The 12,522-nt window shown below is 40.8% G+C and overlaps 1 protein-coding gene across 1 annotated transcript in view; it reads left to right on the forward strand.

The window, feature by feature from the left end:
• The window catches only part of ERLIN2 (ER lipid raft associated 2), a 32,946-nt gene that overhangs the window by 663 nt on the left and 19,761 nt on the right, over window positions 1–12,522 (forward strand). Inside the window, exons 2-6 of the mRNA XM_088453042.1 lie at window positions 2,991–3,107; window positions 5,763–5,844; window positions 7,172–7,218; window positions 9,805–9,866; window positions 10,394–10,519. Of these exons, the coding sequence (XP_088309168.1) occupies window positions 3,001–3,107; window positions 5,763–5,844; window positions 7,172–7,218; window positions 9,805–9,866; window positions 10,394–10,519 (424 nt within the window). The 5' untranslated portion in view covers window positions 2,991–3,000. The remainder of the gene's footprint in view (window positions 1–2,990; window positions 3,108–5,762; window positions 5,845–7,171; window positions 7,219–9,804; window positions 9,867–10,393; window positions 10,520–12,522) is intronic.

Consider the following 12,522-nt stretch of genomic DNA (forward strand, 5'->3'; position numbering starts at 1 on the left):
TCTCTTCCCCAGTGCTGAACTGCCCTTGTTATCCCCAGACCACTGCACCCCCAGTGCTGTACTGTCCCTGTCACTTTCAGACCCCCACCCCCCATGGTGACTTTGAACCGGAACATAATAACACTTGCTGTTTGAAGTGTACAAAAATAAAAGGTTAAACATTCGCAAGAATGTATCATTAAACTGGAGTAGGCAACATTGTATAGTTTTTGCATACACACGGTCAGATTTTTCCTTCAGATCTGAACGATAACGATTTAAAAATTGTTCAGTCTTTCATATCTGAAGGAAAATCTGACATATCTGACATGCCTGAACCATGCACGTTCCGTTTGTCAGATAACAATATCTGACATCTGATGTGTTTGTAGTAAGACTTGGACGATTCCATTCATTTTAATGCAGTCAAAAATCATTCAAATCATTCAAAACTTTGGTCAAATCGTCATCTGACAAATCTGACCATGTGTATGCTAAGGTGCATACACACACAACGATTTAGTTAATGAACGATTTTAGTAAACGATTTTCTCCCTTGAAAAAATTAACAAAAACCGTTTACTAAAGTTGTTCATTTAAAATGTAATTAACGATTTTTTAGAACTACAAACGATTTTTGCATATTCCCTTACTGCAAATCGTTGAGTTGACAAGTCTGACTAAAGTCCAAACGTGAACGCGCATGAATGAAAATCGTTCATCGTTTGACTCAGAAAGTGAACGATTTTTACAAACGATTATTGTTAAATGATATCGTTTAATGATAATCGTTAAAAAAATCATTGTGTGTGTATGCACCTTTATTATTAACATATGTTGTTTAACTGTACATTTTAACTTCCATCTACAAGTAAGTAGCAGTTGAATCCCAATTGAGCTAGCCCACAAATCATGGTTGTGCACAAAATATTTTTTGAGGTCTGCAAACTGCTCAAACTTCACTGCATTTTTAAACTTTACAAATCGTTTTAGAATGTCTATTCCTGAGGACAAGAACACCAAGCCAGTATCGGTGCAGTAGCGAGGGATGCGATTGCCGTTCAAGGAAACATTAATTGAGTAGTTCAGTGGAAAGCAAATAAGTTTATCCATGCAAGCTGTCAAAAACAGCTGATGCAGAATTTACAACATTAAGGGGCAGATTTATCAAACCTTGGAGAGAGATAGAAGTGGTGAGATATATAAGTACCAACCAATCAGCTCCTAATTGCCATTTTACAGGCTGTGTTTGAAAAAGGACAGGAGCTGATTGGTTGGCAGTGTTCATTCTAGCACCCTGCAACTGTCACAGCCCGTGCAGTTCCTCTTTCCTGCCTGGGGTGTTGCGCTCTGCTCTGGTGCTTCTAACACACTTTTTTTGTATGTATCTCAGCAGTTTGTTGCATCAGCTGAGTGTGCTAGAAGCACCAAAATAGAGAGCGACACCCCAGGCAGGAAATAGCAACTGCACGGGTTGTGACAGTTGCAGGGTGTTAGAACACTAGGTTGGTACTTTCTACAAGCTTTGATAAATCTGCCCCCATATGTCATGATTATCTCTGTACTATTGTGGAGATTTATCAAACATACAGCTGTTAGTTAGCATTTATGAAGTACATTCTATAAAATGATAGGTAGAAGCTGATTGGTTGCGATGGGCAACTTCATTTAGAAAGTCTGACATATTTTCCCCATAGTTGTTTGGATCACGCACCGACTGGCCTGATCACACACAGCGTATGGGGCTTCTACAGTAGTTCAATGTAAGTACAGTACATGCAAGCTGACAGTGTTTGTCTGCCGGCTGAATACTTGCCCATACCCTAAAACTGGTCCTCAAACTCTGTCCTCAGGAGCAAAGGTGTAGTCATTACTCACTGACACATTTTAAGAGATCCACAGGTGGAGCTAATTATTTCTCTTGTGGTTCTGTGAGGAGATATTGAAAACATGCACTGCTTGGGGTCCTGAGGACCCTGTTACCACAGACCAGTCCCTACTCAGTGCTGTACTGCCCCTGTCACCTTCAGACCACCCTCCCCCCAGTGCTGATCTGCCCCTGTCACCCTCAGACCACTCATAATTCCTTTTGTGGCTGTACATTTGCAGACAACCAATGATGGTTGAACAGATCTCATGACAGCATGAGCTTTCAGAATCCATTTATACATGCCCTCCCTAGAACATATCCAGAACATGCGTGTAGTGTTCACTCTAGGTCCGGCGCCGGACCTAGAGAAAGGGCACTCTGGCGCGTGCACACACAGGAAAAGGGGATGTGTCTTTAAGACGCAACCCTTCTTCATCACTCTTGGGGGCGTGCCCGGCACTTAGTCATGCCAGGCTGCCCCCAAGCGCTCATGTCTCTGTGAATTGATGCCAGGCGCATGCGCCCGGCATCCATTCACCGGCGGTAATCGCTATATCGCAATTTTCCCAACCCGCGGGACACCCGTAGGTTATTTTAGCAGGTTGCCACTGCGTGTTTACCCATCATTTGGTACATTCTGTTTTAAACATCACAGCTATTCTTTTTCTCTTTTGAATTGCGCAATATATCTATCATTTGTAAAATGTGCACCTAGACTTTTGGATCCTGGAATGTCGCTGATTAACTTTTTTTTATAGTTATCCAATTAAATGATCTTGCATTCCTGCCACTGTAGTTATTCCTGGCGACCTTTGACCTTCTGGCTAATGCATTACAAAGCATTGTTATGTATCTCCTATGGTATTTTCAGCATGGATTGAAATTCCTACATCGCATTCTACCAGGAGAAATGGGAATATATTCTCTAACAAATCCAGGTTTCGGTTCTGTGCAGTGGTTAATGCAGAAGTACAGTGGTGGGCGGCTGTCCAGTCTTTAGTCATCTTGTCACACTTGTGCATTACTGGCATGCTGCAAAAATACATTGTAAAATATAGTATACAAGAAGAAGAGTCTTGCGCTGCATGCCACAACATACAGAGTAACACTGCATTTCATCGGTTGTGTGTCTGTTTCACAGGACTCTGAGGATGTCCCACATTGGAGCATTAGCTGCCCTGGGGGTTGCGTTTACTGCGGCTTCTCTGCTATCCGCCATACACAAACTAGAAGAGGGACACATTGGAGTCTATTATAGGTAAGATATAACTAAATAGGGGCATATATGATTATATATATATACGTAATGTAGAACCTGATTTGGCAAGAAGGATAATTTATCGGTGACTTTGCCGTGGGATTTAAGACAGTGACTTTGGTTTTGCTGTTATTAAAAAAAAAAATCTGATTTGCCTTTAAAGGAACCTCCTCTTTAAATCCTGCTGCAACATTACCAAAAATAGGCACTTTTGCCAAATTAGGACCTGTTACTTTTGGCTCATTGTTGGAATGTAATAGAGAGGAATAGGCTGCTTTTTCCTCTCCGCTGCTAAACTTCCATTTTATCTTCTTTGTTTTGTTTTGTTTTTATATAAAAGGGCTTTCCACCTACATATAGCTTTTAGTGTGCTGTTTTGTGCATTCCTTCCTGTGATTTTTGCTAAATACTGTTTTTCACCAATATTTTTATGTCATCTAGGCCAGGTTTGTTATTTGAAGTGTCCTTGCATATGACTAAGATTCACTATGGGCCTAATTCAGAGATGTACGAAACCCGATTGTTTACGTACATCTCTGATGTTTTTTAAAATACGTATATGCAGAATGCCTCCTGCATCATTGGACACATTGCGGCTGCAGACCACAGGTGAGTGACAGTCTGCAGCCAATTGGGGGGTGATGACAGGGAATGTTTTACAAAATGCGGACGTTTCTGCCCGTTCAGTAGACCATCGGCCACATTTTGTAGGCCCCGTCGGCGTGGAAACACCGGCCATCCTGAGTAACCTGAGGGTCACCCAGATGACCGATGTTCACAAAGATGATCCGATGCAGCGGATCACAAACGCATACAGTGGGAATATATCTACTATAGACGCCACCTGCTGCTTTTGTATATTTTTAGAGGCTGTGCTAATAGTGTCCACCTCTGAATCAGCACCCACATTTTGTACATTGCAATGCAATTGTATTGAAAGAAGTTTTGTGTCAAATCCAAGGCCCCATCTGCCCCCAAAAAATAAATAAAATAAAGAACTTTGTTTTCCTGCTATAAAGATTTTGGTGACAAACACAGAAAGATAAGACACATATTGCTGAAGAGTAGGGACATACATAATAATTCTCCCAAACTCACTACTTTGTCTTGAATTGGTTAATATCCTTTTTCTTTAACAGCCAGGTGTCATGAACAGTGAAGGGAATAGATTTATTGCCTAGATCCGGCAGGATATTGGCTCAGATCTTACTTTTTCTCTGGCACAACATGCAATACGTTCCATAAAATGCTATAATTATATGCCCTCATTTACATGTTCTCAAACAAAACTAAAATAACAGCATTGTCGCCAGAGAGCCTGAATAGTTTTGAAGACGACGATACGTGAATCCTGGATGTTCTTAATTACTTGACCTACATTCACTGAAGAATGAGCAGAATTCATAGATTTAGAAGGTTTGCAGGCAAACTAAATGGAAGAAAAGATGTAGCAACTGGTTTTTGTTAACCACTAAACCTAAATTACAGTTTGCTTTAAGGAGAATAATATTAACAGATTATCTGAAGCCTATCGAAATGAAAGATACTAGAAATAGTACTGGATATTTTTTTTTATAGCTTGCATATGTGCCAATGTAGATGTTCCTCGTGGTTGCCAGGCTACCGAATACGTGGCAAAATTGGCAGCACAAGGGTAGGCCAAGATGGCACAAATCTAGTCTTTCGTTGGTCACAGTGAATGAACACAAAGTAAACTTTGGTGACTAGTGACCCCACACAATCGGTTCTTCCTGACCATATACTGTATATCTGGTCACAAATGGAATTAGCAGTTCTGATCATTTGTGCTCCAAATGTGGCAATGTGGATTGGTGCAAAACAAGTATAGATTTTCTTTTTTCATCTCTGGCTCATACACGAGCATTAGTTCTATGGTCTGCCCAACTTACTCCCCTTTCATACATATATCAGTGACGGGTTTTTGTATGTGAACGTGCATTGACGCAGGCTATTAGTATTAGGGGTGAGCGGGTTCGGTTCTACTCTGTTCCGTTCGGATTTAAAAGACGAATCTTATTGGCTATCCAATACTCGTGACAGCTGATAGCCAATAAGATTCGGTTTTTAAATCCGAACGGAACCGAGTAGAACCGAATCCGCTCACCCCTAATTAGTATGTGTGAAAAGAAGCAACCAGGGGCTAAGTCCCAGGACCCTGCTCTTCACCAGGGTCTGGCTGAAACCCCGGAATTTGCCGGGTTGATAGACCTGGCAATTTCCCGGATCTAAAGTCTGAAAGGGGTATTAGTGTTCTCTGTCATTTCTGCTAATGTTGCTCCACACCAGCCATATCCTCTGTCTCTCTCTGAAACTGTCAAAATGGGATTTTCGCAGAGAGACCACTGAGGGGGCTTGTATTACAGCGCTCAGTACTTCATATAGAGACCTATTGGAGAGATTATTTATTTAAGAAAAACAAACATTACAGGAACCATTAATTCTTAAGATTACAGTCATGCAAAGTGTCTGCTACCTATAGCCAAATGTGAATTAGTTGTAGTCACTAAAGTCTTACAGTAACGATTGTTTAGCGGGTTGTACTTTTATAAATAGCAATATATCACTCTATGCCTACTTCCCGATGTCCATGAACAAACAGCGGGCATCACTAATGCACTAATCTTACTCTTGCAGGGGGGGAGCATTGCTTACATCAACAAGTGGACCTGGTTTCCATTTAATGATCCCATTTATAACGTCCTTCAAATCAGTTCAGGTAGGTAAAGCAGTAGACCGACTACTATCACAAACATCTTCTACACCACACAGAAAGCTTTGCTTTGTATGTAAAAGTATGTTAACAAGTTTTACATAGGATAAAATAATGTCCCCTATATAATCTTTATCTACATGTAAATGAGCGGCAGCAATTGTAGCTTGTGTTACGGGCACAAAGCCACTGTTTGTTACATATGTAGCTATTAATGCTGGAATACGACCTGCTTCATAAGGTTAAAACCATGAACTTTATCGATGGATTGTAATAGTACCCTTGTTATTGTATTGATGACACTTACTGTATAGGTACACTGCAGTCCATCGCCATTACTGGCAGACATAGGGGTGATTATTTAGGAGTCTAAGAATTTATGGACCAGTGCTCAAGTCTTTTGAGGCTCTACCTCCAAGCATCAACCCCCCCCCCTCCCCCCGCCTCATCGTCCACCCAGAGATATTTAGCTGTACAGAGTTTTGCTAACTTCTGCGCAGGCAACCTATATCTGGCGCACTCATTGTATGCGATAAAGGGGCTTAGACCAGTCAGTGGCTTTGATTGGTCTGTGTCCCATTACCAACCCCTGAAGAGAGTGCCCGTCAGCAGTCATAGTTCTGGATGCAGAGTGGGTGACCTAGGGCTCATGAGCCCATGTAGACTGTACACCCTGCACCCACTAGTTGCTATAGTTGGTTAGATACACCTTCTAGTAGATTATATCTCCCTTTTTGCTGGAATGGAAAGTGCTTTTCATAAGTGTAAAATCTTTCTGGGCTTCTCCTACCAATGTAGGTGTGTAGGCCCAATGTAAGAGGCTTTCTAATGCCTGGCATCAGTAGCTTTTTGGATGGTTTATTAGTGTTATCTAGCCAACTGCAATAGGTAGGCAGGGGATTGCATGTAAGGTTTCAGAAGAAGAAAGTTGGACACATCCTTTAATTATCTGGCATGGTGCTCAGCTTAACTGCATAGATGTCTTAGACAGCTGGGGGGGGGGGGGAAGTTATTTGAATAAAGTTATAATAAAATTAAAATATTGAAATAATAAAACTTTATTTTCTTTTGCTGTTAAACTGTGCTATCTGTACACTTTGATGTTTGAAAGTCATAAGTCATAGTAGAAGCAATGCTTTGTGCTGGACTGTGTAAGTTACAAATAGACTGTAAATGTGCACTGCCAAAACCTTGTTCTGCTTCTTAACACTATATATGGCCAGTGTGATTTATTTCTCATTGTGTTAGCAGCTTATTGATATTCGTGTTTAACATTTGGTTACAATTGCTAAAGTAAACATTGAATTACAACCATGATCCATCTGTTCTTCAGAGCACATTACAGACCGATGAGGTGAAGAATGTTCCGTGTGGTACGAGGTAGGTTCCCCTAGATTTGTACTTGTGTTGTGTTCTTCAGTACTCCGAGCTGATGCACCTGACCAACGGAGCCATTTTATAATGACTGGGGGTGTCGAATTAATCTCCCTCCCATGTGACTAAAACATGTGATGCATAGACTCCGATAGCGGCATCGGCAAGTATTGGAGGTGCCCGAACTGACCCTGAGCTGCCTCCTAAATACATGACTATTGTGGGAAACACCATAGATATAGAACCATTACGCACTGTCCCTGATTTTAATGATTTACAGGAGTGACCCTGACTACATCAGTGCTGCATTCTCGTACTTCCATTTGCTGAGTCCCTTGCAATACTTCATCCTTCGGCCATGTACACGAGTAGATCTTCATACCTTTGTCGCCTAGTCAAATTAATAATAGTATATCAGATTTTTTTTGTTCTGTTTTTGGCTATTTGGAGGATCATTCTCCTTCCAAAATGAAGCACTCTGTGGCTCCCTGCTGCTTCCATTCTCCTTCCCACATCATGACCTCGCCCCTGTCACATGCAGCCCTATCATCAGCAGGAATATTATCGTAGATCGATCACTGCCCCCCACACCAAATCAGTATAACCATCTCCTGCAGCACTCTGTGGTGCTGTGAGCTTTCTGGTGAACTGATTGGTTACATATTGCCCTATCCCTGCTCTCTCCAAAATTGGGGTTCTGTGAATATACAGGAGATGCATATTAAAAACAAAAATTCTTATGTAGTCATGCGCAGTCACGTCACTTTTTTCTATTGTGTTTAAACCTTAGGGTGCAGAGCAGTATATGTTCCTATATATAATATATGTATGTAATAACACCCCTGCATTTTATCTAGGTCTAACACAGAACCATTGTTATGCAGGAACCATATGGCCAGCTCAGATATAGGAGAAGTGCATTTGATTCCTGTATTCCCCCCTCACTGCTAATTATAGTGGTTACAAAGCCTGGCACGGGGTGCACCTCGCATAGACAAGTGGCAGAGATCACATTCTGAGCGATTAAATCTATTTTGAACGCATTCCTGTGGAATTAATATTTTGACCATTTCACTGGATGTACTCCCATGTAAATCTAGATACTCAGGACCTCATTCAGAGTTGGACGTAGATGCTTCTTTTTTTGGCTGCGACTTGCTCTTCTGTTTTTAGTGCACATACGCATTGTTTAGTGCTGGACATGACAAGGTAGTCTGGTTTGGGGGTATGTATAGGCGCCCAAAGCACAGTAAGGGCGTGTTGGTGCTACTTGCAGGCAAGTACGGCATTTTGGAAAGAGATGACTTGTGGGAATTAAAACCCTGGTGCGAGTTGCAAGCTGATGATGACGCTGGTTGTATTTGAATGTGTTTATGACTCACCCAATTATGCAAATATAGTGCAACTGCGATCTAATCACAGGACTACAGCGCACTGAACACTCGTGTTTTTTTTTTAAATAACGCTTGTTTCTTACTCTGTTTGGGAAGGCGGATTATATATCTTTTGACATGGACTTAAAAATTTGTTATAATTTTCTTCAATTTGACTTTTACAGGCTCCAAGTGAGTTGGGTATTGTCTACACTTACTGTAATGTGTATGAGTTGTGTACCATAGTGTAGCCACATGTCCTATCATATTCCTGCCACATCTGCTCCTGTTATGTTTGCTGCCTAGGCAGAGTTGGTCGCATCTTGCGTCTGCAACCAATTTAGAGTAGGTAACAAAATGCTGCTCTGAATGAGGTCCACATCGTATGTATGCACTGTGCAGCCATCTCAGTCTATGGTTTCTATGTAATGTGACTTCTAAGTCATATGAAGGGTTTGCGTGAGATAATTCCCTGGGAACAGCAGCTTTACATTGTTCACCGTGTTCCATGACCCAGGTCCCCTGAGATAGAGCAAGGAGAGTGCGCTCTCTATGTACTATACTATCGCATAGGCCTACTCCGTCTGGAGCTTACCTATGAGAGAGCGCATAGTGTATGCTGACAGTCTGTCTCTGTTTCCAGGCAAGCTATCTGCTTTATGGTGTACTATAATACATTTATTCTCCTACAAGGACTGGGGCACAGACAAACCTTTGCTATTTTCTTGATTATTAGTGCACAATGTAAATTTAATTTTAGTGCGCATTAAGTTCATAGCAGCAGCATATTGTATATCCTTTAGGGGGCTAATGCCAAGGTAGGAACAAAGCAAAACAGAGCGTACTTACTGCTTGGCAAAGCCACGTTGCACTACAGGTGACACATATATAAATTGAGCAGACAGATTAGGAAAGGGTGTATCCTAGCTCAGTTCCAAATGTCAGTGTAAATACAAAGCTGCCCATTCTACATTATGTGCACAGCCAAAAAATAAATAAAATGCATTAGCACCCCTTGCAGTGCCACGTGGTTTGTCCAAGTGCAAAGTTAATCCTTTAATTTTTTCTTTGCAATGCTCCCAACTGTACATAAATGACCCTAAGACTTTATGCAGGATATATTCTTTCATGTACGTACTTATCCCCCCATGAATTGTCATGATATGTTTTAGTGTGCTTTCTGTTGTATTGTAGGTAATGCTCTATCTGTTTCTCCTAGTGGTGGTGTCATGATCTATTTTGACCGAATAGAAGTGGTGAATTTCCTTATATCTAGTGCAGGTAAGTCCTTTTTAGAATAGTTATCCCTTCCCCCCTGGTCATCAGAGGGACATAATGGAGACACACTCAGGTTTATTAGAGTGTATAGTAGAGGTTCTCTGACATAGTGTACTGTAAGGATAAAGGATTGAATAAATGATCATGAAATTTGTTTGTATACCACTATACTTATACTTAATACCATTTTGATAGAATGGCTTTTTTTATTTGCTGGGATTTGGCAACAGTGGTGGCACTTATCTGACAATATTTCTCATGTTAGAAGCCATTTGTTTGGGTCCATCAGTACCTCCATGTTACCCAGCATGGGCTTGGTAAGTAGAAACAGCTAGAGCTAGCCGGGGTTGCAGGTCAGCAACCATAAAGTTTCAGCTCCTGTCTACATCCCCCTCTGCTTTGGAAGGACTGGTCACACCTTTTGTTTATTTGACCTTTTTTAATTTTTATTTCTAATTACAATTGCATTTATTATTATACTGTATAATATTTATATAAATACAATTAATTTTCTCTGATTCACCCCTTAGTGTATGATATAGTGAAGAACTACACTGCAGATTATGATAAAGCGTTAATCTTCAACAAGATCCACCATGAGCTGAACCAGTTCTGCAGTGTCCATACCCTGCAGGAGGTGTACATAGAACTCTTTGGTAAGTAACTGTTCCGTTATCTGTGCTCTGACATTAGTCCATGTTCCAGTCCTTGCCTTAATGCTGCAAGGTCCAAACACATTCACTAGTATAATATGTGGAAAATGTATCAAACTGAATTAAGTGTGGTCGTAACAAATTTATTGTCACGCTCCTAACATCCCAGTCCTGGCATTTTAGTTTCTTTGTTTCCAGATCACTTTTTGCTTTTGGCTCTAATTAGCTAGATGGCCACTTGCATCAATGTATTTATTCATATCCCTTATTCCACATCTGCATCCTGTGCCTATATTTTACATGGTGTGCCAAATCATGGCTATATTATTAATAATATTTATTGATATTTTTACCCACCTAAATAAAAATAATGTAATTCCCTGTTTACTTAATAATTTCCATATCTTGGCAAATCATAAGAATCATTATTATTTTTAATTTATAAAACATTGACCTATTACATTGAGGGGGATCATGGCATAAACCATTTAGATGCAATTGCATGAAATAGTAAGTAAAGATGACTGTGCCCAAATAAGCTTACAGTCTAAGGGGAGTGGGGAACCCTTGATACATATGGAATAAGAATTGTAGTTGCTGGTGGAGAATGTACACGTGTCTGCTGTTAGGCAACAGTACTATCGGCCTCATGTAAATGTTGGGTTTCTTTCTCCCTGTCTTCTATCCCTCCCTTATTAGGTCTCTCCCAGTCTTCACATTCTGCCTGTCTCTCCTATTTCATCCTATCTGAGTCTCACAATCTTTCAGCCAAACGAATCAGTCGCACCTTTCCTTGTGTGTGTCTTCTCTAGCCTTCTTGTCTATATATATATATATATATAATTTTTTTTTCAATTTGAAAGTACGCGTAAACGGCACCCGGTGATACTGTAACAAGCGGAAAGTACTGTCATTTTTGGGGAAATCAGCCTGTCACCCCCCAAATGATGCTCTGCCATGGCGGTCACTATGGTACCCCCACGATTTGGCTTGCTGAATTTATTTGGTGTTTTTAAATGGGCTCAATAGCTGCTAAATAGCGTTTTTCTATACCTGATGCAGAATAGTATTTAGGAGTATTTTTTCCAGAAAATAACTTATCCCAGTAAATTTGGGGTACTTGAAAATGGGGGTCAGCATATTTAAAAGTTGCTAAAGTGAAGTTGAAAAATCATGAAGAATCCACCTGCCGCAAACACCTGCAATCAAAAAAACACTTGGGGACCCCCCCCCAGTCCAGTTCGCTACCCCCAGTCCAGTTCGCTAGTTTTTAACTTTGTACCCCAACTTTTTTTTTTTTTCGCCCCCTTTTTCAAAATCAATTTTTGGGGTGTCCTTAAGTTTTTTTTACATTTTTTTTGGACACAAAAATTACCTTTGGGGGGCTGTCTGAAGGCTGCAGGGGGGTTCCTGAAACGTTGCACCCCAAAACCGCAATTCTGCACTTTTTTCCGCCTGCCATTCATAGGCGATCCTTTACCGCCAATTACATTGCATTGACTTTCCGCCTAGGCGGAAAGTCTTTCAAATTGAATACGGATGAAAACCAAAACAGGCGATAATGACGTCATCGGCGGTAACTTAACGCGGATTCGGACTTAACACTTCAAATTGAATACGGGCTTATGTGTTTCTTTTAGCCATACAAAGCAGGTCTATTCTCTTCTCTCATTTATATGCTTCCTCACTTTCCTCCCGTTGCTCTCTCTTTCTCCCACTCGGATGTGTCTCTCTCTCCCAGTCGTGCATGTGTCTCTCTCCTAATCATATGTATCGCTCTCTCCCATCCCATTTATGTCACTCTTGGTTGTACTGCCCTTGGCTGCAGAACTATATGTAACCGGATAAATGTAGTAGGGTAAGAGTTTAGCACTAAACTCTCACATTGGTCGAGTATTATCTTCAAAATGGGAAAACATCTGGATATGAGTTTTTTGAGTCATGTGAGTTTGCATGTTTTCGGACTCTATTACATTGGCCGAGTTTAAAAAGTGTGAGCACTTACT

The sequence above is a fragment of the Taudactylus pleione genome, unplaced genomic scaffold (genome assembly GCF_031769625.1).
Source record: "Taudactylus pleione unplaced genomic scaffold, aTauple2 ptg000567l, whole genome shotgun sequence".
In the NCBI taxonomy this organism is placed as follows: domain Eukaryota; kingdom Metazoa; phylum Chordata; class Amphibia; order Anura; family Myobatrachidae; genus Taudactylus; species Taudactylus pleione.